Raw genomic sequence first — 26,668 nt, 5'->3', positions numbered from 1 at the left:
TCCTGAAGCCTTAACTTTGTGGAGCATTTTGTCGGCTATTTTGTCCAAGTATTGTCAACATTTTTGTTCAAGTATTCATTTAGATTCCACAGGAGGTTCAGGGATGTTACCCATTTAAGTTATAGTTATTTTTGTTTTTCTGAATGTTCCAGGACTCTAACTGTGCACGTATGCACATCCATTGTTGCTATTTTAGAAAAGGGGAAGTAAGGCTGATCGGAGCCTTTGCCCTACAAATGATTTGAAGGTCTTGAGTGAGTATCTGTTTTAACATTGTATGGCTTGAGTGCTCTTCATTCTATGAACATTCTGCAATGATTACTGAAGTTTTAAGTGGGGTTTTACTTGACCTTTATCAAGTGGAAATACGAAGTCAAGGCATGAATAGCATATATTGAATTCTTTAATTAAAATGCAGCTCTTAGAAGAAATAACTTGAGGGATTCACTTTAATTCAATTACTAATGCTGCCTATGGTAAGTTTCAGTATTCACAGCTTGATTATTAAACATAATAACATTCATACATACGAAGAAACATATAGAAATGATCCTTTTACAATTATTCACATCCTTGAAATAAAATGTGAGAAAAAGAAATAATCCTTTTAGCAGGCAGTGGAATATTTACAATTTGACCTGCTGACCTTAAGCTGAAAAGATGAAAAATGCATCACAGAATGTATATGTTGTAGTCTGTACATTGCAAACATTCATACAATGTATACTGGACAGTAAGAAATCACTTCATTTTTGCGGCATCAGTAACTGTCACCCATGAGCAGTCAATAAAATCCTTGCCATAATAGACGGAACCCACTGGCCAAAATCTAGATCCATCACTTCTAGTTTATAGACTTCTGTCGTATATGAAATGAGTTCCAAAATACTATTGTATTAGACGATTCCTCCTATCACCTCACCTGGAGAAAAAACAGGGCTACAGAGTGAACAGCAAAAATCCTCTAGCTTGAGGGTCATCTTGGGTTGGGCAGGTGATCTTCCTATGACATTCTGGGACCTACAGCAGGTGGGCAAATGCATAAGGGTCTTCTGTCTTGATTTAACGTGATGAATCCCTTTGAACAGCAGACACTTAGTTAAAACTGGGGTGCACAGAAACGGTAGCACGCTAGCAACTCCTAAAACATTTCTTCAAATTACTTGTAGGCTGTTGTTTAAGACAGCGTGGGTTTCCTTTTGAGTCTCGGTTTTGTGTCAGCATTCTTTCGGTCCCCTCCGCTTCATGAACCCATAGAAAATCAGACATGTTCCTGTTTGCCCCCCAGTTTCTTTGTCCCTGCCCACACGGCAGCCTGCCCCACACGAACGGCACGTGCAAGCAATTGTGTCCCAACCAAACATCCTCATCCCTTGGCCCTTCAGCCCACACAGGATTCTGTCTCCTCCTCTGTAATTTGAAGTGTGCAGTAGTGGGCCTGGTCCTGCTGAATGGCAGCCCTTCAATTACTGGTCTGCGGTTTTCCTGGGAGGACTCCCACAGAGCAAACAAAATATAAATATATAAAGAGGAAAAAGATGGTCAGACTGCCGTTTCCTCTGCAATTTAAAGAGGCTTGATAAAAACATGTCAGCTGAAGGTTTTGCGAGGAACTTGACCTGATTTTGGGGCGACTCAGCAGCTGATGTGTGGGTAAGAACTGCTGGTGCTGCAATTTACTGTATTTATGTCTTTGTCGAAGTCTTGCATATTGTTCTATTTGCTGTAGAGCTGTACCTCAAATATAGTCGAGAAAGGACGTTTCAGCCCACTTTATTGGTTGGGTTCTTCCCATGTTACATTACAAATAGCTCTGCCCCCCCCAGACAAGAATCACAATTGAACATACTGTACGATGTCAATTGTGAACAATGAACATAGCTTGTGGTATTAATTCTAAAACCATTAGTTCTAGTCAGAGTCAAAAACATTCATGTGACTTTATTTCGTAACAGGCCATACAGGACACAAGACAGAATAAAAACCAGATGGTGATATTGACAATAATGAAAATACAATGGCGTAAAACAGCCTAATGATTTCACTCTTTTTTTCTTAACATGGAAAGAGTAGTTCATCACTGCAACACAAATTATTTTAACACTATAAATTTCAAAACCAAACGGTCACAGATCTCTCAGTTCAGGACACTGCCACAGGAAACTTTGGTTCAGCCAGAAAGGAAAGCATACTTTCATTAATGAAACAATAAATTTAATTAATTTCCTGTGACAAAAATGCTTTGTTTCTGGTATTTCCACATTTGAGACCCCAATATATCCTAATATATGTATACCGCAGAATTAATCCTTAAATTTCTTGTTTGGAGGGTGGCTTGGCGGCACTGTGGCTAGCATTGCTACCTTGAGCTGAAGTACCGAGTTCAATTTCAGACCTGGAGTGCTGTGTGTAGTTTATACGTCTAAGGACAAACTGGTAGAGTAATTGGCTTCTGTAAAAACTGTCACTTGTATGAGTGTTTTTGTTGGTGCCTGCCCTGTGCTGGACTGGCCTTGTGCCCAGTGCTTCCTGGGATAGGGTCTAGGCCACTGTGAAACACTTTTGTGTCAGAGTTACTTCTGTCCATGGTGAGATCAGGACATGAAATTACCATGCTCCAAATTCTCCTCAGCAAATACATCCACCTGCTCAAAGTTCTCATTCAAATTCTTTAGACAGTACTAAGTTCAATGTTCTTTTCCATATTATCAGATGGAAGTCAGAGTATAAAATTAAAAATAGTAATGAAAAAAAAGTTTTAAGCTGCTTAAAGGTTTTAAAGCACAATGAACACCTTAGTTAATATGCATTAGTGTGTTCCATATTTTCAGAAAAAAATAACTTTACTGTTTTTTTCACAAAGCTGTTCAGCATTTTTCCATCTGCTGCACAACATCTACTGTAGACATTCAATATATTTGTTCAATATACAGTAATGTTGGAAGTCCAGCTGGTGATATTCTTCCTCCTGGACTGGAATTTCCACACCAGTGCCCCAATATGCTATCCAGGACCACTACAATAAGACATGTCATCCTTCAAACCAAGTCCTTGAATACTTGTGTCATTAAAGACTCCAGATACAAGGGTCCTGCATTCTTGATGAATCTACTGGCTACTGTGAGTCATCCACTTGTAAACAAGTGTATGCTGACATTCAGTGGAAGATGAGTGAGTCCCCTCCTATATTGTAAAGTGCTTTGGTATCCTTTGGGATGAAAAGCACTATGTAAATGTAAATATACTTTCAGTCGTTTGGTTAGATCGCAATGAATGTGATAAAGGAACAAATGTATTAGAGGTTATTTTGTGTACCTCGCCTAGCTGAGGGAATGGCAGTCTATAAGGACAAGGCTGACTGAACCTGCCTCACGTTTGTGCGGAATGAACTAGGGAGTCGCTGTAAAGGTGCAGAAGGGGTGGAGAGAGGGGCGTGAGAAAAAATACATAGAGAGGTAAGGGTAGGCGAGATTACGATCCAACCTTCCTCCCGTACGGTTTTAGACTAAAAATACGTTTAGTAAAGATGACAAAACTCAGGTTTGTTTAAGGTTCTCAACCTGTCCATGTTGTATAACAGCAACAATGCAAAGTGCTAGTTAATTGCTTTGAAAACATTCTCTCTAATGTGCACTATTTATTTTCACAGGTTAAAGTGTTAATGCAATTATCCTTTTAAGATACAGAACAGTATGAAAACTGAGCAGCACATTTTTAGAACACCAAAGCTTGCATAAACGCTACATTGCTTGTGGTATTTATTCTGAAACACTGCTCTTTATATAAAATTCCAAGATTTTAGTTAAATTGTTTTAAGATTAATTTCATACACAGTGCAAGAGAAGTGAACATCAGCAATGATAAAAAAAAACACAAACTTAATAGATTGATTTATTTCACTTTTGTAAATTCTGTCTCAGAAATATTTCACAGTTTCATCCAGGCTTTAATTTGATTTTTTAGAAAAAAGGGATATACTCACTATATACAATAATTCACATACCCAGCTGGGTAAGCACAGACACTTAGAGCATCTTACACTGTTTCTGAAATACATGTTATATTTGTATAAATGCTACAGTTTGTCCAGTATGTTTGCAATATTCAGCACTTTACAAGCAAGCACATCAGCAAAAGTAAAATGGCTAATGAACACAAAATGCATTTTGGTTTCCAAAATTAAACACGAGCCTTAAAATACTTTTTAAGGTCACGGTGTTAAAGGTTATAAACGTAGCAAGGAAACAAAAGCTTATTAATATGTTCCAATATACAATTGCAAATAATTTTGAAGTTCCTAAAAGGAATGGTATCAGGTTTTTTTTCCTTACAGAATTTTCTTTCAAGACTTTTCCTGTTGGGCAGCGTGGTGGTGCAGTGGTTAGCATGGCAACCATGCAACGCTAGGGACCTGGCTTCAGGTCCGGGGCTCGGGCACGATCTGTGTGGAGTATGCTCCCCCTGTGTTCATGTGGGTTTTCCTCCAGGTGGTCCGCTTTCCTCCCACAGCCCAAAGACATGCTGGCCGCTTAAATGGTTAACTGGGAACGGTGGGAGCGTTTGTACGTGTGCCTGTGATGGACTGGCGTCCTGCCCGTGGTGTGCACTGCCTTGTGGCACAGGCTCCGGCTCCCCTGCAACCTCGTACTGGATCCATCGATTAGAAAATGGACGGATGCCATTCCTGTAGTATACGGGATATATCCATGCTTTTGTTTTTCTCCTTACAAACTAAATAGGCAGGGGTTCACTTTAATGCAATGTACAGTGCTATCGATACAGCACATACAGCTATAAGAGGTCTGTGTGGTTAAAAAGTCAAAAGCCATGACACGTTACTGCCGCTCAAGAAAACTTATCCAATTTCACCTCAACTGTTTCCAGGGATATGTCATGTACTTACAGGCAAAAAAGTGCTAATAAGGAATACCACTAACATATTGCTTTGTTTCTAGATTTATAAAAAATAAAGCATAAACAGTTTGTACCTGTGCATAAGAAATGAAAAATAAATATAGAAACCAAATGTATTTACCCTATGTTTTGTACATTAAGGCATTAAGGCTATATAACGCATCTTTGCTTTTACTTGGTAAACCGTTTCAAATCTGTAAATGTCCTAAAACATGGAACATTAAACCTTTCCAAGGTTCCAAAAGTAGCTTCAAAATCATTTGATATTGATATATAAAATGAAATATCTACATACAACTTAAATGAGCTGAAAGTATGATGTGCTTATTTACAAGCAAACAGTTCAGTACGCTTGTGTTGACCACACTATTTTGAAGATTTACATTAATGTAGCACCAGAATAAAAATGAGAAGGTGCAGAATAGCCGTTACCTTCATGAAATCACCATTTTAATGGGAACTACTAAATCAGCATATCAGTTCTAAATTACAGTTTTACTCTAACTGGAAAACAACCATTAAACAATAACATAAAGGACTTTGGTCCCTAATTTCAGATTCACTGCAACTGTACCAAAGAACCTGAAATATAGAACAATCTAATCTGGGACATCAAAATTATGAAAAGTGGCCAGATTTAGGGGGCAAAACTGAAACTGTCAACCACGGAGAAGAGATATTAGTACATGTTTTATACCACTGTAGCGTGGTAATTCACAAACTTTTTCCCCCCTTTGGAATAAGGAAACGTCAGTAAATAATTCACTTCTATTATCATATGTAGTGAAGCAGTGGAGCTTTCTTCTCTTTGCAGCACCTGTGCAGACCTGTTGCTTTACAGTACAGATGTGATCCTTGTAAGCTCCTTCCAATGCAGCCACTGGAACAATGTAATGTGCAGATATTTTTTCTGCAGGGATGATTTTTTTCTATCATATGCACAGTTAAAAGAAACCAAAGGGAACCCAACACGGTAACCGTTACTCCTGGAAGGATTTTCTGAATTGCCATTTTCAGAAAAGAAAAAACTGAATAGGTATTCTGCTGGTTTATAATGGAAAGTTCAATGCCATTACTTCGGGTTTCATTTTGAAGTACTGATAAAAGCGGAGAATTGCATACCTAAAAACAAAAAGAAAAAATACACACTTGTTAATAACAAAACTTGACAATTTGCAAGAAACGCAAACAGTCTCATTAATATTACAGTTAAACGAAACCTAGAATCAGCCTTATTTTCCTTCTCAAAGAAGAAAAAAACTGAGGAGACGGTTTAATATCCCAACCCTAAAAGGTCTGGAACAACAGTTTAAAAAAAAATATAGCATCTCACACTGATTTAAAACAAAACCACCATCGCATGTACTGTGTACCAAACACGAAAAATGTGTTTGTTGAATACGTATCTGAGGTCTTGCACTGACTTTAATGCCAAATTTATTGGAAAGCAACTGTGATCATAAAACACGTTTCTTGGTTAAACAGGTCTCTTTCTTGTTTTGTTTTTTTACCCCAACAAGAGCTATATACTCACCCAAGAAAATCAAACTCAATAGTGGAGTATTTTGCCTGGATTAAAGCCCACAGTCCCCAGAAGAAATGGGAGGCCTGAGGGAAGAACAGCAATACAACCATGAAATTCTCACCTTCAGTCAGCACTGTACCAGCTCATTCGTTCCCATGTCCATTTAAAAGAAAATGTCTCCGACAAGTACATTTCAGAATAGCAAAACTAAAACAAAAAAAGATGATACCCTGGCTTCTTTCAAGAAAAGGTTGCATAGGATTCATTAATTAATTAAAAAAAACAATCAATCTTTTATGCAAACTCAAGGTTCTGTTTTTAAACCGTCTAACCTCAGTGTATTCTTCGGTCAGGAAAACATGTGAATATGCAATGTATGGCTAGATTTTTACATACCTTTTACTGTCACTTTTTTAGTATTGCTGAATTTGTGAATATACTGGTGGAATCTTTACTTAACATGTTCTTTGCCCAGACAAAAATAAGATACTCAAGCAATCTTTGTAGACATGCAGGTTAACTCTAATAAAGCAATACTTAAGCTTTGGTTTCCAATTTTATAATGTTTGAATATTTTGTGTCATGTTGTTGAAACAGATTCCCTGGAATCTGTGAAGAAACAGCTGGACAAGATACTTGGAAAAATACAAGCTACAAGCAGCAAAACGGTCCAGATGGCTTCTACTCATTAGTAACCTTTTTTATTTTCTGAAACACCATAAAATATACAATGTGCCAACAGCACGGGAAAAAAAAGGAGCTTTGTTTTTCTTTAACAGTAAAACCTCTTATATTATAAACAAGGCTTTCTATGCTTTAAACAAGAAAAAAAACATTCACCGTCCACACGTTCAAGGAAACAAGAATATTTGCTACTTGTAAGTGGGCACTATGCATTCAAGAAAAGACATTTTGATGGAAGGAGTATTCAGCTGTGACCCAGTGTTTGGTATGGCAGGTCACAATTAGGTTGTGTCGAGCCTGTTTCTAATTAACACAATCACCATCATCCATCCAGCAGACTAAACTAAAATCCTGACTCAAACAATAGCTCCTTTGAGACTTTAGATCAGAAGAAAGACCAGTCTACAAATACATATAATTCACGATAAGGTAGTTTAATGAAACTATTACCCTGGTTTCATTTATGGTAACTGAATTAGAATGCTTTCTGTACAGAATATTAACTAAAGACGCAGACAAATCAACGTGAAACTCAAGTCTGGGAATTCAGGTATTCCACCTTACGAGGCCTTTCAGTTCCGGTGATTTAGCTGTCCTGCTTTGAACAGAGAACACTTGTGTCTTTTTAAAATGTTTTGCTTATTACAATAAACTTACCACAAATATTTTACATAGTGAGGTCTGCCATCTATACTATGGATAGTAGATACGAACACTGAATGCTGCTTTACTCCACGTTTCCCTTTAAAAGTCTCAACCAGTTTATTATTACAGCGTTGCTAAATCTTACCAAACACACCAGCACCACCTTGTGGATACCGGTGGAATTACAGTGATATAAACCACAAAGCTCCAATCTCTTTTTTAAACTGGACCTAGTTGTAGAGGAATCCCAAGATAATTAGTAAGCTAGCAAGGACAAAGGCTCAGTGCAATAGGCACCCTATTACTGTGCACACCATTACCAACTGAATACTTCAGCAGGGGGGCTTTCTGTATTGCATGACACTCAGAAATCAAGTCAAAAGAAACAAAATAACACTGTACACAGTTTTTCTCAATATGCTCAGCTTACTATGATTCAGAATATTTATCCAGCTCAACTGGCTCCCTAAACGAGGCTTGTGCTGAAAGATAATAGGATAACTGGCATAACCCTGGTCAGCGCTAAAAAATTGTTTTTCATTCTCATTGCCAGCAATGTTGTTTCTATTGTCTTCAAATGTTCTAAAATTCCAAGTTTAATCCATTCTCTGCCGTTTCAATTATTTTTAATTGGGAAAGTGAAGTGTGTGCTCTCCGCAGCAACAAAGCCATTGTCACATTCAATTAAGATATTTACAATGGCCAATTTTTATTGTGCAAGGGCTGCTTCTTTCAAGGTGCATTCAGGAAAGCACAGAGAAGATTAAAGTACTTTCTTTTGAAAGTATGTTTTCCTCTTTTATTTTGCAAGGGGAAAAATGCAAGATTTTTTGTGGTGGTTTTTGAAAGAGGTCTTAATTTGCAAGTAAAAGAAGGCTCTACACAATGAATTACAATGCCCAAACTGTTAATTAAATGGAAATGATATACTACATTTATAATTTACTAAAATTGTATAGGCATCAATTTCATTTAATTAGTATTTTGTATAAACTATTATTATTGCAGCTTTTAATACTCATTTTTCATAAAAAAGGAAAACGATAGTGAATTTTAAGAAGAACATCAAAGAACAGGCAGAAAACACTAGCCTTTGAGTCACCCTTGTTTGGGAACTTCAAAGTAATACTGACTTCACCGAGAGAGCAACAAAAACACTTGCAGCAACACTGCCACAACAATATTTAAGACGCTAGTGCAGGAGATGTATTCTAGGCTGGCAAAATCGATTCACATCATACACAAACAAGAGAAATGTTAACGGTCTAGTTTCGACTAAAGAAAGCGAAAACCAGCACATAAAAATTTTAAAATAAATGCTAGTGCCCCCCCAGACACAATACACCATTCCCCCAGTAGGAAGAGCACACTGCCCTTAACAAACCAAATTCAGCTCAATCAGTGCTGTTTAATGACACTGTAAGGGATAGCACAGGTAAGCTCTTTAAACACTGGAGATATAAAATGATCAAAGTATCACCAAATAAGATTCTAACTATCTACAAGATGGAAAAATCAAACCATAAGCTGCCTACTACCGCATCTGAAAGTGGTTTTAATTAAAAGCAGTTACTGATGAGAGAGAAACAATACAATGGCACAGTTTATACACGCGTCTCACCGGCTTCCTGCCTCTGTAAGCCTGTCAATTAAAATCCTCTGCAATTTTCTGTTCGGGCTGTCTGAAACACTTGACAGATTATGGACCGATCATCTTTCCAGGATACCGACATGGGGGTCTGTACTACAGTGAGGTCCTTCCTCGGTGAGAAGTGCAGTTGTCTCTAACCTATAGAGCACAGTCCAGCAACCTGGCACCAATAATGACCGCCCACCTACCACTTGTCTACATTAGTTAAATCTGAAGCCTACCAAAGTCTTCTAATTAAAGACAGCTAAAGTAATGGACGTCTAAAAAAGTTCAGACACTGGATTTGAATCATTTCCCTCAAATCGGCCCAATTACAGCTTTGCTTGCTAGATCGGTCTTTGTAAACGCTACACGTTCTCTGGTTTCTCCTGCAAGCTGTAAAGACGGTCTGTATATTTAGAGGACAATTAGCAGGGAACAACAGGTACACATAATGAACACACAGGCTTTCTTCTTGGCAGGATCAAAATGGCAACACGGTAACAAAGAACGTGCATCTGGCTGACACAGTAAATCTAAGGCCCTGCTCACATATGGCTGCGACAGAGTAAAATAAGGGAGCAGTACATTTCGCATTCACTTCTAAATGGTTATTTAACGCCACCCTCACACTGCACGCCGTTCTTCATCTTGATTTAATTTAGTAAGATGATCCTTTTGATAATGCTGATTACGTGCAAAGGAGGTACAAACAAGAAGCCTTTGTATTTCGATCCTCTTGCCAGAGCCACCATGGAAACAAGACAATGGGTTCAATTTTTCATTTCAGCAAGTCTAGCAAGGGCCCTTTTCTTTTCACAGGACATTCTCTGCCCATTCACAGAGCATCTCCCACGAGCCTTAGCAATGCATCCGCCATACAAGTCCTTGTCACGTCCCGCATGGACTGAAACAGTGCATCATACTGTAATAATACCACACGTGTCTTTGGGCAGCTGTGAACTTCACTCTCCATCATTTACGTTTTCATAGGTCCACGCAGTTTCATAAATAAATAATGTTTAAATAAATAACATTAAAGCACAAGACTCTCCCTGGCAAGACATGAGGAAGCCTATTTTTGGGGGAAATGAGAAAAAAAGTAGATACTAGATAACTTTACTTGAAATGGTAACTTACACTACCTTTACAATTAACACTTCAGCTATAGCAGTGTTTCAGTACACCTAGGTACAGCTGGATACACCTCCAGCAACTGGAGGACAAATACCAAAAAGCCACTGCCTGTGCTTCTTCAAGCTAGGTCTTGGAAAAAAAAGCAAACTGTTAAAAATGAAAGGTAAACGTGGAAGAAACTCTTTGGAGATTCAGTAATGAGAAGCGATTAAAAGCAGGCAGAGCAGGATATGAAATTAACATCAAAGTGGGTATAAAGAGAATACTCCAACGCATTATGGGATTTAAGGATCCATTGATCTGCAATCCTCCTTGTTAATACTATTTGTTAGCCTGACATTTCCTCCTGCATTAGAAATTATAGCAGATTACATCCTCTGTTACAGGACGTAGTTTGCATATTAGATGCACAAAAGAGCTCACTAGAGTTAAAAGCTCCATGGACAGCAAATATTGATTGAAATGACATAACCTGTCTTCTCAAAAATGGACCTTGTCAGTTTCCAGAATATAAACAGTGATGTGTAGTCATACAGTCCATCTTGTATACCTAGCGAATTAATTTATAAGAAGCAGCATAAACATGATTAGTAAATGGAAAAAAACAGTGGCAATATGGATATAAAAACCTTTCCAACAGCTGCATACCAAACTTTATATCAGCACCCTCAATTAGGAACCTTACCATTTTAATTATTACTCTATGTGTACTGCATGTATATGACTAATGATTACAGAATAAAGCACAAACATGCAGTTAGTCGTTATTCTTGTTTTACAGTCCTCCTGTGAGCTAGTAACAAGTTATGCTTTGAAAGCCACTAATGAAAGGGTATGTGAAATATCAAAGCCACTGTTGCTGAAAGCCAAATGGTATTATAGCTTTGACTTAAGCCTACTTACCAGAGCAAATCGGTTGACTTGAACATAGAGAACTTCAACTTCTTTGTCAGAAACCTCAGAACTGTGAGTCTTGTACTCTTTGTAAGCTTCAAGATAGGCTCTTAGCCATTCCATCTGCAGGCTTTTGTCAGGGTAGCAGCTGTAGTCCACATCATTTATACCTGGATGAAATACAACAGCGCATACTTAGTGAACTGAAGGGATCATACTTAAATAAAGAAAACGGAGAGAGATTTTAATAATTTTACATAAAGGTTTTAGGATAAGCCATGAATGGCGAGGCCTTATGGATTGGGGGGAATTATTGTTTTTATAATTTTTTATTGTCTTTAATGCTCTTAATCACTCTCAACAAAATAAAAACTAAGAACTCAATAAGAGGTAATACGATATAATAAACAAAGCCATTATAAAAATGCTGGACACCCCCGATATAAAAATCCCAAAACTATATTAAGTGTAAGAAATTCCTTTACTTTTAAGATGCAAGCCTAGGTAGGTAATTAGGAGTATACAAGGACATTTTTTTTTTTTTTTTAGAGTTCCAGGTCTTAGAAACTTGACCAAAATGACCAAATTCACTATAGAAATAATGAACCTTAAACATGTTAATCACTACCACATATGAAAACAAAGGCGTAGAAAAATGTGAACTCATCCTGTTTGCTTACCTGCAAACTCATTAAAATGGTTCCCAATGTCATAGGCCTGATGGTTGTAGCCAGTATACTCGTAGTCTATGAACTTTACTTTACCTATGTGCGACATACAAATAATAAAAGAAAACATTTAGAAGAAGTTTGTGAAAGTTTTGCTAAAAGTCACAGACATCTCCAGACTGTACTATGTATTACATTATCCAAAAGAAATCCAATGAGTTTATGTAAACAGTGCACATGCAGTTTAGTTTAGGGTAAGATTTTGAATTTTGAAATTAAGAAAACTGCAGGTCTGTGGTAGCTTAGTTTAAACTAGCCTGGACTGAAACAAAACTCTGGCTCAATAGCAGATCACAAATTCTTAGCCAAGAGGTTTCATGTGACTTTGGGTTGTCAGAGGATTCCTGTGCTGCAGTTGGGAGCTGTGTTGGAAGCTTTTATTTAATCCAGGCCTCAGTCTGTCCTGAATATGCACAATTCAAGAGCAAAACTGTTCATATGTATACACGGACATCTAGGTCCAGAATATACTGAGGTACTGTGCATATACAACTCCCACAGAGTGAGGTTTGCAGTGTTTAGACTGTCTGAACTATTAAAAAGGGTAAGTGTGCCCTCTTGTGTTAAATGTTGAGTAAAACATCTTTCAGTTGACATTTTTTTCCTGATACTCTAAGTATTAACAATAATAAAAACAAAATCTTACCCAATTTCATCACAAGAAATTAAATACAATTTTTTTTCTCTTCCTTTTACAACTTTTACAACTTTTACAAACAATCCTGAGTCTTCTAGATCTACTAGCATTTTTACTTAAACATCTTAAAACTGTCATTTTACCAAAAATAACTTGTGCAGTGGTATTTTTTCCATACACTAGTAATGTTTGCTTCCAAGCACATTCCCGTTTTACTTTACATGGTGCACATAAAGTAGCTAAGAATTAGATGGGTATTAGGTGGTTACCAGGCAGCGTGCTGTCCTGAGGTGGGGAGGCACAAGAGAACAAGTGGTGCCAAAGACCTCCAGTCAGTGCGCTAAAGCAGCTTGGCGCAGCTGCCCTGGGGCAGCAAATTCAAACCTAATGTGCAGCAGACGAAGAGAATTCGGCAAACTCACATCTCACAAAACAAAAAAAAAAACTTCACTTTACAATGCTGTATAACACTTGGCGGTTACCACCAGCTCCGCTCTGTTCTGCACACTAACCAACTCAGAAGAGCGTTTAATCTCCCTGTATTACAGGAGCAGAAGCCCTTAGACACCTAACCTGAAGACCATGTGGCTTACTAACACAAAACGTATAGTGTATTAACAGGAATTTTAAGCAATAGCAATCGCATCCTAAAGTGAAGAATCGACCTTCATGATTTGCATTGAATTTGACTGGAGCACGACGCAATTTGTTAGTGCAAAATGCAAAACACTACGATTAGCGAGCCTTTTTTAACAAGCTAAACTCAGTGTACTATAAATGAGAAGCATTCTTTACGACAGTTCAGGTGTTTGGGTTTCAACCTTAAATTTAATATTTTGTGCTAAATGAGTTCAAGGTTTTGCATTACATTATGGCCAAGAATGCTTCCAATGTTCATCAGGGGTAACATCATTGCACTTAGAAATGGTGATACAATATTCCAATTCCAATACATGTCTCAAGAATATATGTAGTATATGTTATTTTAAAAAATACTACAAAATGTTTAGATAAAAAACTAAGAACATAAACTGGCTTCCCTTATAAAGGAAAAAAAATAGGACTTTTTAGCTCTTCTCCTTGAATTTCAGTTTTACTAGTTATAAATATGATCAATAATGAGAAACCTCAATGTAACAAAAACACTTTTTGTATTAGCTAAATAAACTGTACAGGAAATATTAAAGTACAATACTTAGGGCTTAAAATAAATTAACCTTTTTATTTTCAAATTCCTCCTTTAAAATATTTGATATTAGACAGGGAGCACTTAAAATGGGGACAAAATCTTATCAGAATGAATGCATTTCAAAATATGATTAGTTTCAGCTACCTTTGATTTAAACTTTTTTTCAATAAAAACTTCCACTGCCACAAATTTTAGTTTAAATTATTTGATGACCAGGTCTGATTTTGATTCATGTTTGCTGCAGTAAGGACAACAAAACTACACTGCATTTGGTTTGGTTTGATAATACTGACTGCTGTAGCTTCCTTGGAGAAGTAAAATGCACACACACACTTTGTGGGTGAACAGTGAACAGTGTCAGGACAGAACTACTATAGTTGAACTAGTGTATAGATTTTAAATGGAACAAGAAAAATGTTTCAGATGTGCCTGGCCGGGTTTATGCTATTCAATAAGATACGGCATAGAATGTGATGCTTATTTTAAATTATGTACATGACTGTTGCCAAAAAACGTAATAGGCATTGATGATCACGCATCTACAGTGAAGCAATATATGATTCATTTAGAAGGCAGGAAAGACGTTCCTACATGTAGAACTATGCAATGTAACCTGTACTGAAATATCATTATACATCTCACAGGGTACAAAGAACTTGAGCAGAATGGGCAGAGATTCGAGTTACATAATAGCATTAGGTTTTTTAAAATGTTTGCCTCCATTGTAAATGACACCTGTCAGTGATTATTTTAAAGGATAAATTTGGAACTATTAAGCAAAACTTTTAGAGTGGAAATAAGTGAAAAACGTTCAACATTATTAAGTATGGATTTACAAAGTTTTCAGGTTTAAAAATAAGTCATGGCTTTCTATGAGGACTGAAAAGGCCAAATTAAACATTTAAATTTAAGGTTGAGTCACTATACCTCAGATATGTTCGGCAAAGAACCTTTACATGATAAATTAAACTTGTAAAGTAACACACAAGTCCAAGTCAGTTAATAAGTGAAGTATTGAGGTTTGGTTATTGAATTCAAGTTAGTACACACTAACACTCAAGTCCATATAAAAAAACACCCCCCTTGAACTTTAAAGTATTACCTTAACAAAAACATTTAGAAAACCATATGGTATTTGCTTCTCTGGTTTCATAGGTGGAAAAACATCTATCACACAACATGACTGTCACAACAGACATGCATTTTAAAAACATTTTTTTAACAGGTTTTAAAACAGGTTTTATCATGGTTTTCTTTTACGATGTTCCTCTAACAAAATAAGGTCACAGATTTTTCTGAAGCAGTAAGTCCACATTATGCTCTTTTAAATGATTCGAACTAAACAATCAGCTAATACATAATTAAAAGGGGACTTTAATAACTAAGAGTTACCAGTGTGATGTTTGTTCTGGAACTGAAATTTCTCCAGGCAGTATCCAAGAGAACAGAGGTCTACTGACAAATTCTAACAGATTACAAAACTTATGACATACTGTGGATAAAACAGTTCTTAAAGAGGAATATCAAAAGTTTACCAGAAAATGTTTTTATATGTTTCTAAATCAACTGATAAAAAAAATCAAACTTGATCTGAAGAAGTCTATTAGTTACATTATAAAAAACTTTAAACTACTTGTCTATGAGTGCATGAGAATAAAACATTAACTGAAATCACAGTAACCAAACCTCAAACCTTTAATGGACACCAAAATTGTATCTCATAGAAAAAGTAATTAAAAAAAAATCAATGCCTTTCTCTTATCTTTCATAAGCCAAGAGATTGTTAACTTTTCTGCACTCTGTAATAAATTTGAAGAAATACGGAAATTAAGAGACAAAACCAGTTAAAGTACTGGACCTGCTCCAGACAAGATTTAATAGAACAAGTCAGTTCTACTTTCTCCAGTATTAGAAGGGAGACTCCAGCACCTGGAGTCAACAGCTGTCCCACTGGACTCCCGCTTTCTCCTGCCGGTCCTAGGAGAGAAAATCTAGACAGAAGGAGCTGTGAAAGTGCTCCCTAAAACATCTACTAGGGGTAGACGTCTTCCCCTTTGGTGGCAAGTCTTGGCGCTTAAGTGCACAAAAGTATCGGAATGTGGACTTTAAAATACACTGTGTGCCACGTGCATATTCATTGCCTTGTCTAACATACTGTATGTAAAACATAATGGATTAGGCAGGAATAAAATACATTGAAACAAATTACAATTCACAGTGCCAAAAAATATAAAACTATGGTGTTGTCTTGTAGCAGGCAACTGCTGAGATCCATTTTGGGGGATGAGCTAGGATTTCATCACATATCTTTAAAGCTTGATTTTTCACTTTTAAATCAGGAGATGTTTTAATGTTTGTTAAGAAAACAAAACAAAAAAAAAAACAGGGAAAATCTGAAATTTACTTGTCAGTTGAAAACATATGCCCAACCAAGCCAAGTGATTTGACATTACACTGACAAAAGACACTGTTTGACATAATGCCATTTTTAGAAAACATAGTTAAATTAAGCTGGTTGACAGCCTTCAAAAGTCAAATGTATACTGTATGTAAAAGATGATTTAACACTTAACCTGCCAGAGGTAGAACTTAAAAAAAAAAACAACTAGGATATTTTTTATGTAGTGTTTTCTTATGAATACTCAAATTTTATACTATCACATAATCCTTCAGTACATCACAAATTCCTGTTGTTTCTCTTACTGAGCAGGATTTCTATTGCAACAACACATCATCAGTAGGGTATGACTAGCCTGCCTTACCCGAATATTGCACATAAGATTATTATAGTCTCTCTCACTCACTCGTTCTCTCTCTCTCTCTCTCTCTCAAAGTCTGCTACTGAAGTTCTGTATTAGAGCGTGCTTCATATCCATTAAGACATACTACGTATAGCTGTATCTTGACTAAACTTTCTAGTTCAACTGCATTCTAGTTCAACGCTTCCCAACATTTTGCATGCCAAAGGAGTGCCTGCTTTGATGAAACCAAATAATTTTGTGGAGGTGCAGTAAGGCTCAGTAATTAGCAATGCCAAATTTCCAGTGTTTGCCAATTTAGATGTTCAAGCCCAACTTAATGATTTCTTTAAGATGAGTGAATCTGTGAAAGCTGAACAATGCTGTTATTTTAAATACACAAAGCACACTGTGTTGCTTCTTGTCAGAATCTCTAGCTAGTCATAAGAGAGAAGAGTTCATTCGAACTTTTCCCAATAGTTTCATGCAAGTCTGAAGGTTATATTAATTTGATCTTCTGGCATTTTGCTGATTTTTTATTCAAAGCCAAGGATCAGTGTCAGGTCTTGACAGGAGTGTATATTTTAAATGAATTAATCATCTCCATATAAATGTGAACTCTGCTGAGGCACATATTCACCATTTCTCTAAGTACTCTTAAACATCAGTGACCATGATCCCTTTTTTGTATTTCAAAAAGTGATAGCAGTTGTTTGCTATATTGTGATTTGGGAATAGATACAATCCAATCACAGTGATGCTTCCAAAATACCTTTTTTTTTGCCATTTAAAGTTCTCACAGTAGCTTCTAAAATCTGTTTTGAGTCTCTATTTACATATTTGTCAGGTGGCTGAGATGAAACGCGTCACTATGAACCTTCTGAAAACCACTCCGAAAATTAAATCAAGATATTCTGGTACATAAATCGGACTTTGAAAGTCATTTTGCAGCCTAGTTTTTTTTTTTTTGCTTCTTTTTGAAAATTGTACTGATCAGGCCTTGTGAAATTGAACATTTGGGTGTCCTGTTTACAGTAAATCTATATCCCTTAGATGTGGAAGATCATTCAAAGTAGGCTGAAGAAGTAATGAACTGAATAATGAGTAATCCTTACAGTTTGGATTCTGTCGTTCAAACCAAAAAACACACTAGTTTACTCTGCTACCCAAACGGCCTTTTTCGCTTTTGGATATTGTTAGGACTCTTAGGTGTGCACCAAATTTAGTAGGGAACTGCGACAGTGCCATATATAATTTATTTTTTCACTAAACTGAGTCCAAAATGTCTACAGGCTAAGCCCTGTTCTGTTTGTAGGTACAGGTACAAGTTTTACAAGTACCAAAAAAAATGCTCAATAGTTGAGACCTGAAAACTGAATTTAGACCAACTGAGTTAATTAATTCAACTACATTTGAGAGCTGAAGTTCACCAGACACTAGAAGGCCCAGATTTCACCACCACTAGTAAGTAGTTTCATTGACTTAAAGCAAGGTTCGGTATTTTCTAACATGTTGCCAATGCACTGTTAGTATTCACAATTAAGGGTCTCCTTTCTAAATTTTTGGGACAATGAAGTTTCTCATATTCTTCCAGCTCTTAAATGTGACTATGAAAATAGAAAGCGCCAATACAATCTGGCAGCGAATGTTTATCCTTTTGACATAAAAAAATGGCAAGATATTAAGATACAACACTACAGCATGCCAAAACTTTTTATACATAGGTTTCGAAAAGCCGCTTAATTGATAGAGATATTAAATATATTTAGGATGATCGATTTTGTATTTCCCAAAGTAGGAAATAATGTAAGTACTGTAGTTATAACTGAAGTCACCGTGGCAGGTTAAGTGTTAAATAGTGAATCATGCACAAAACTGAAGAACAAGTATTATTTCATTTTACCAAACTAGAAGGCTATATACCCCCCAAATGCCCAAGTACTACGATGAAATATCTTCAGCTTATAATTACTGTAATTCAGGCACTAGATAAAACTGATTCAGACACTGCAAACACACCTATTTAAAACAAGCATATAAAACCAGTTCTGCTACTGACACTCACCTTCCTTCTCATTGAAGATTATGTTCTTACACAAGAGATCATTGTGACACAAAACCACAGGTGAACCTAGATCTGAGAGACTGTTCTGCATCCAGGCCATCTCCTCCTTGAGCTGTGTGGGACTTGGGATGTCCCGTTTAAACCTGTTTGGAAAGAAGATAAATAGTTATGACTTAAGTCAGGGTTCTCCTTGTGCATTATCAAAACAATGTACGCTTTTCAAAGATTGAAACTGTAGACTTATTTTGCACAAGTATCAAACCAACATTTAGAATAACTTTTGTGAAACACAAAAGTTGAGTCTTTTTAATCTATAGGAAACAGGTTTACCAATAAGACTAGGTCATTTGGGGTCACTTTTGTCAATGCCTTAGGGGATTCTGAATACCTGAAACAGACATTCTCTTCAACACTTCTTGAAGTCTTGAAGCTAATGCTTTTGTTCATCAACTTTATCGCCTGTCAGAGTAGGACACTCCCTGAGCCAATGAACTTACCTCACTGACCTTAACTATCTAGTTAAGAGACCCAAAACTGAGCACTGAATGCCAAATGAGGTTTCACTCCAATTCAGGCTTATGGTGGCCTGGATATGCTGTATAACACCAGCATACAAATGTCTTGATTTTAATAATAGGAGTTTAGCTATGGTAGGCATAGTGGCTGAGATTAGCATTGGGCACCGGGTTTTAGTTCCTAGGGTTCAATCTGGAGTTTGCGTATTCACATGGTTTTCCTGCCACAGTTCAAAGATATACTAGTAGGTTAACTGGCTTCTGTAAAAACTGACCCTGATGCGAGTGTGTGCTTGTTTGTGTGTCTGAGTGTGCCCTGTGATGGACTGGCGCTCAGTGCTTTCCAGGCCACCATGACCCTGAACTGGATAAGCAGTTTCTGAAAGTGAAGAATTTAACCACTTGTTCCTATACTGCAGCTGCCTCTTTCCCTGCTCCTCCACGGTGTGAAGCAAGCTCTCGTGTCCCATTCTGCGTGTAACCTCCTGTGACTGTCAACATTAAACATCTGTCAGAAACATGCTCAGTGCCCAGTCCCAATCTCCAACTAAATTTACCTGCAGCTATTACAGTGCTTACGTATCCTCACATCTACAAAAGTGAAAGAAATTCAAAATCTTTATGAATATTTCACTTTATATTCCAAATCAAAGCAGCATTTTATGGTATTTTAGTAGTAAAACTACATGGCAGTTCTTATTCAGTATGAGAGCCAGGTTGCATGAGAACACTCTAAACTCTCAACATCACAGTAAACTGAGGAGTCAAGGAGACGGCTGGTTTTGTTTGCATAACACAGAACATGAATTAACCACTTGGATGGATTCAACCCAGGCTCCGGTGATCTAAACAGGACCTGTGGGAGATTGCTTACAAGTGTGTGTCCAAAGAAGAATGAAAAAAATAGTAAAAGTTCACACAAAAAGCAGCTGAAGTTGGAACGAATTTCTTCTAATATAGTGATATTCTCAACAAAATGACCTGGGGCTGCTAGCAAAACATAAATCTCTCCTAAACCCAAGGGATTATCGTGCAACTCACGGTTCAGAACATGAAATATAAACCATATTTTTTGTTCTCAACCATGTATATGGCAATTGGAGAAATCCTTTAACAACTATGATAAAATTGATAAAACAGAGAAGGGACACAACTTAGACAGTTTGGGAGCGACAAATGTGATTATACATATAATTAGACTACTAATTTTTAGGTTTACCCACATGTGGAGGGAAAGTGTAGAGCTCTTAAAATCTGTTTAGCTGCAACTGTGAGGTAGGCAAACATGCTAAAGATCAAATACATTTTTAACAGATTTTAAAGTGCTGGTTAACCTCCTTTTCAGGTAGACAATACAAATGAGTAATGAGTCACTTTTCGGGGGAAAAAAAACCCAGAAGAAATCTAGATGCCTTATATTATGAAATACTGAACATGGAAGTGAACTTTGCTGACATTTAAGTATTAAAACTGCATCAGGGCTGCTGATGTTTAGAGTTCGTATACCACAGTTAACACAGTGTTTCCGTTAGCCTAACAGCAAGGCTTCAGAGGTTAGGAGAGCATCTCCCCAGTGCCACACCTAGCCCCAGGCTTGATCACATTCTTGTTTTGTTCAAAATTAAACTACTGAAAAGGCAGGGTGATGGCGCAAACTGAGGCTTGGCTCAACCCTCCACCTGTCTGATTGAAATAGGACACGCCTGTCTTAATTGGCTTAGAATCGTGTGGAAAGAAATTCCACAGGTGGTGAAATATGGGTTCAGTTTTGTTTTGTGCCTCGGGGTTTTGGCATTCATCGGAGTTCTTTAACATATGCATGTGACTCTAAAAAGAAACAATGAAATACTTCCTGTAATTCAAGGCCTTTTCTCCAGCTTTCAAATTGACATGCACATAGCTACTTTTTTGAGTTTTTAATTCACTTACCTAAGGTTTACTGTCTTGTCTTCAAATTCAGTAGGGACTAGGGAAAAATACTTTCCCATCTTCAGCCACAAGTTAGACTTTGGAACCCAGCCATTGTGAGCATGAATGGTGTGGTATTTAGCCATCTGCCTAGCAATAAGCCTGCAGAGAAAAGGAAAGAATTAAACTGCTTACAGTACCCTTATGATTACAGAGTCATCTAAAAATGATAAAGACTACGTTTCTCCAGAAACGTTCTCACCAATATATATTTAAGAGAACAACTAAAAGGTCTAAAGTAACTCAACTTGCTGAAATGAATAATTAACGTGTTTTACGTTCCATATACAAAGTCACTTGTAGGGTAACAATTCGACAGCAATAATTCTGTTCAAAACACAAGACACCTTACCAATTTGGCACTTCAGCAATTTACTGTAGTTGTGGATAAATGCTGTTGCTTGGAGTGAATTCCAGGCATAACCTTTACTGAGTAAATACTCTGCTGGTGGAGGGCTACACTCAATGTAGTCCCCAGCCATCGCCTTGCACTATGTAAAGCTACCCATACAGTATTAAGAGTACTGCAGTGATCTCTCTGTCTTGCATGATCATCTCTCAACCGCCAAAAAAAAAACAGTTTTTGTCCACGTTCCAGTATTAGGGAAGTTTGGGCCTCCATGTAGCATTCTAACTAGCAAATCCTTTTATTGGCTGTTCACTGAGCTGACCACTTCCAACTTCAGAGCTAGAAGTGTTCCGTTAAGCAAAACTGTGTTTCGGGCTGACCTTTGCCGAGGCCCATCAGAGACATATTTCTTTGATGTGCAGCCCAGCGAATTATGAGAAAGGGCTAATGCCTGAAGCACCGTTCGACCACTTGAGCATGTCGTAAGTGTTAAGTGTCGACAGCGGGCACTACTGTTATTCTTCTGAGCAAAAATGGGTTCCCGGTGTGGGAAACACGCAGTGCAATACCTGAACATCTCCGGGCACCTGATGTGCTCAGGATCCAACGCGGTCCCCTGCATGAACTCGTAACACAGGCCATTGTTAAAAGTGCAGTAGAGGTGAGGCGCACACTTGTTAGCGTGCAACACGCGGAAGCTCTTGACTTCGTTCTCCCGATCCACAAACAGCTCCGTCTTGTTCCCATAGATCCTCACAAGCACCACGTCCTCCATGACTTCGCCCACATAGCAGCCGATCAGCTTGTTTGTAATGCCATCTGTAAATAACTGTAAAACAAATCAGAGACCACTGTAACTTATCACGTAAAAAGCAGAGATCAGTCAATTATATCACAGTCATTTAACTAATGCACAAAACCAGAGGACTGGTTAAGAGGCAGGGATATGTCCGTGACTGCATGGATTCAGTACTTCATTCTGACCGGAATCCAAACAAGACTGCCTATTCAGTAACAGACTTAACTGAACTCTGTAGGTTTATTCAAAAGCATTTATTTGCTCACAGCATAAAATCTACATTTTTAATGGTTTATTTGTAGGCTTTCTTCACATTTAAATCATAAAGCAACCATTATGAAACCAGATTGCTGTCCGTTGCCCTCTTTAATTATTGGGTTAAAGATTACCTACTGTACTAACATTTATATCATGTATTAAATAAGTTTACTAAGGAAGTTCAGCACTTAAGATGTGCCAGGCCTGAGAGAAGTACGGACCAGGAAGACCCCTGTAGAAAGACCTAAATACCAGGCTAATACTGCAATCCAGTCCAGGTTTGCAATCGTGTACAAAACAGCTAAAACAAGTCTCCTGAATGGCTCAACAGCTAAAGGCTCTCACGTGAGCAGTCACAGATTCATGGTCACAGGTTCGAGCTTGGGTCAGGTCAGTAGATAGCCACCTGGTGACCTAGCCGTCAGTGCAAGTAGGGGGAGCAACAGTAGGGGGGCACCAGTTAGCCAGGGTTTTTCCGGCCCTCAGTGTCACAGTGGGCCCATGGCCTCTTGGGAGCTAGCAGGCATGTGGGTGTGGTCAGTGATGGACATGCCTCTTATCCAATCACAGCTGAAATATCCGTGATGCGTAAGAAGAGTTGCATGAAAGTGGGGGGGGGGGGGGCAGAGGAGTGCATGTACTATTCTTCATTTTCCCCTGGGTGACGTAGCAGGATTCCAGATCAATAATTCCAATCCGTGTAAAAAAATAAAATGGGTAGAAAGAAAAAATGTGCAAAAGACAACTACCAAATATTGTGAAACTGCTGAAGGTTAAAAGGTTAAAAACTGATATTAAAAGATAACTGTAGACGTCCACAAGAATAGTTTTTCCAAATCATTGAGCCACCTCAACCAGTGAGCAATTCATCCATAAAACAATACTCCTTTATTTTCTCTTGGGTCATATCTTTAAATGCTGTTACTGCATACTGCTTCTCACGATGGAACATTTCTTCATACTTGCCTTTTGGTTAAGAGTGTGACAGAAACTCTAGCCCTGGTTTGTATTTCTTTAAATCAAGCAAAGCCAAGCAACCAAGTAATAACAGATGAAAAATGGAACCACAGTGATCATGAAATACAAGATCTTCACAGCAATGGCTATACCAAATTTTGGAGTTAAATTTGGAAAAAACAAAAAGCAAAACGGAATGATTTTTTATCAGTGTACTTTGTCCTATTTTGAAAACTTGTAGTTAATTTTAGTCACTTATGAGTACGCTCAACAGGGAGAGCCAACATTCCACTCTTAATCTGCTACACAGCTTACCATTCAATTAGGGCAAAAGGATTTTAAGGAATTTTATTTTGCCAATGCCAAACATTTCAAATATTTCATGATCTTGCAGTTCTCTAATCAACAATGAATGAAGCTGTGAGAGAAACTGCTTTTTTCTGCATGTTAGAGCAGCACTATTTTGTTAAAGCAGAAACAGACTAGGAAAAATTTGGAAACCAGCCCCGTTTTGTGACAGGTGGTTGTTTACCAATGAAGTGAGCTTTTTTAAAATGAAACCATGTTCTACCCAATAAATATGTAACTGTATATGGGGAAATAAGCATCTTGCAAGATTTCATACTTCACAAAAATTGCTGTATTTTATGGTGGAAAATATGTATAAAACATTTTCAAAACAAATTCTGTTTTTGACAAGGTAGAATTTTTTACATTAATCAATTTATATAGGAAACTTCATTTCAATTTACAGTATTGTCTTAATCATCCAATTCAGTGGTAAATACTTCATGAACATTCCATGCTGAAAAGAGAAGAACACGAAGAAGGCTCCACAGCTGAAATGTTGTTTTTCTTCTGCTTTCAGCCTGGAATAAACCTTTACTTGTTCCTGTGTGGCCTACACATGCTGACCCAGCTCCCCACTTGAACTACTTCATGAATATGGCTCATAGAAGCAAACATGCTCACATTTGGTCTAATCTGACAGACTGAAGATGGACGCATGGCTCGTTTTATCAAAGAGCAGTTGAAATGGATTATTGATCAGATCCCGATTCTCCTGTGTACTGGTGCTATTCTATTATTCCTAGTCTAAGATACAACCAACGGAAACCTGTTGTGTTAGTTTAAAACAGTTCTGCATTTAATAATAATAATAATAATAATAATGATGCTTACACTTCTATAACACTTTTCTGGACACTCCACTCAAAGCGCTTTACAGGTAATGGGGACTCCCCTCCACCACCACCAATGTGCAGCCCCACCTGGATGATGCGACGGCAGCCATAGTGCGCCAGAACACTCACCATACATCAGCTCTATGTGGGGAGGAGAGCAGAGTAATGTAGGCAATTCATAGATGGGGATTATTAGGAGGCCATGATTGGTAAGGGCCAATGGGAAATTTGGCCAGGACACCAGGTTTTGAGAAGCACCCTGGGATTTTTAATGACCACAGAGAGTCAGGACCTCGGTTTTACGTCTCATCCAAAGGATGGCGCCTGTTTTACAGTATAGTGTCCCCGTCAGTATACTGGGGCATTAGGACCCACATGGACCACAGGGTGAGCGCCCCCTGCTGGCCCCACTAACACCTCTTCCAGCAGCAACCTAGTTTTTCCCAGGAGGTCTCCCATCCCATCCAGGTACTGACCAGGCTCACACCTGCTTAGCTTCAGTGGGTTGCCAGTTGTGAGTTGCAGGGTGATATGGCTGCTGCTATTTGGACCATTAAACAAAACCTGAAAAGGTAATGACTTAAAGAACTCCCTTCTTCCTTTGCAAAGTAAGGACAAGAAATGGAAGACGCCTCTTGATACAGAATAGTTCAGTACTCGGGAACCACCTACCAAGCTTCAGTGTTGAAGTTGACTTGGTGGTCAACCTCATGGAATCGCTGGGTTGTTAATTAGCAAGAACCAAAATCACCAAGATGGGCTGAATGGCCTCTTGCTTGCATCTTTCCTTATGTTGAAGGCTGAAGCAATAGCAAGTATTATAGAGGCATTTCTCACCAAAAGACACAATGAATTGTTTTTAAGAGACAACCGCAATACATGAGGCTTACAGATATCATACACATGTACTGTACATAGGAGAAGGTCACAAAAAAGAGGAGGCTATCCAGCTCATCTAACCTGTTTGGTTCCTAGTAAATAACTGAGCCAAGGATTGTCATCCAGGATATTCCCTGAAAGCCGAGGAGGCCTGTGAGTCTGCCACATAGGCAAGCACCTCCAAGGCGCGGTGAGAGACCAACTGCCCTGCAGAAGTCTCTGCTCGTTCTGCGTTACGTTTAACGTCGGATAACAAAAAACATACTGAGCAAGAGTAAATTCCAGAAAGACCGGTTCAGGAATGACGGAGAGATGCGGCGTTTCCATTTCAACAAAAGAAAAAATAAACACCGCAGCTCAGGTGCAGAGTATTTAGGAGAGGAAAATAATGCTCAGCTCACCGAGGGAGGAAGATTGGACTTGGTAGGAGCCTTAAAGCAAGTTAAAACAGAGACTCCTGACAGTCAGCAGAAGACCGTGAACAACCAGCTCAGTGTCTGCCGTGGTCTTTAAAAAGCACACCACGAAATATCCCATCTGGAGCATATGTATTCAGACACGCAAAATAAAGTGCCTCTAGGGTTTGAATGTGGGATCCTGAAGCAGTCAACATGTTTCACATTACAGTCTACAGAACCAGATTAGATGTTACACTACTACTAGCTAGGCCACGATTAATAAACAGCTCCGACAGGAGTTTGATCAATCTCACGACTAATTCTGACATAGTTTTGTTTCTTTCATTTTAAGAATGAACTGATATACTGTATATTCCTATTTGTCTTCAATCTAAAGGGTTAATCATCCAAGCCAGAGTAATTCTATCCTGCAGGACTCCCAGTAAATCTGAATATTCAAACTAAGGTTCCAAGCACCCAACTTCAGTGTAGAACACAACATGCTTTTATGCCACATAATTCAATCAGAACTTATTTTGATCATGAACTGGGTTGACGATTATTTTATTAATATA

General features: G+C 37.9%; 1 protein-coding gene across 2 annotated transcripts in view; it reads right to left on the bottom strand.

Moving 5' to 3' along the window:
• Nucleotides 1-1,915: 1,915 nt before the first annotated feature.
• The window catches only part of etnk1 (ethanolamine kinase 1), a 31,083-nt gene continuing 6,330 nt past the window's right edge, over nucleotides 1,916-26,668 (bottom strand). The window contains exons 2-9 of one of the 2 annotated variants that reach the window (XM_088645766.1): nucleotides 22,188-22,447; nucleotides 21,231-21,371; nucleotides 18,787-18,929; nucleotides 15,913-15,960; nucleotides 12,110-12,193; nucleotides 11,439-11,599; nucleotides 6,449-6,522; nucleotides 1,916-6,036 (exon numbers count right to left, since the gene is read on the bottom strand). In XM_088645766.1, coding sequence (XP_088501892.1) covers nucleotides 5,964-6,036; nucleotides 6,449-6,522; nucleotides 11,439-11,599; nucleotides 12,110-12,193; nucleotides 15,913-15,960; nucleotides 18,787-18,929; nucleotides 21,231-21,371; nucleotides 22,188-22,447 — 984 coding nt within the window. In that variant the 3' untranslated portion in view covers nucleotides 1,916-5,963. The remainder of the gene's footprint in view (nucleotides 6,037-6,448; nucleotides 6,523-11,438; nucleotides 11,600-12,109; nucleotides 12,194-15,912; nucleotides 15,961-18,786; nucleotides 18,930-21,230; nucleotides 21,372-22,187; nucleotides 22,448-26,668) is intronic. The other variant, XM_088645767.1, reaches the window with a different exon arrangement.

This window comes from Lepisosteus platostomus, chromosome 9, assembly GCF_059453375.1.
Source record: "Lepisosteus platostomus isolate fLepPlt1 chromosome 9, fLepPlt1.hap1, whole genome shotgun sequence".
In the NCBI taxonomy this organism is placed as follows: Eukaryota; Metazoa; Chordata; class Actinopteri; order Semionotiformes; family Lepisosteidae; genus Lepisosteus; species Lepisosteus platostomus.
The sequence above is the reverse complement of the archived record's forward strand: the minus strand, read 5'-3'. Positions and strand labels throughout refer to the sequence as shown.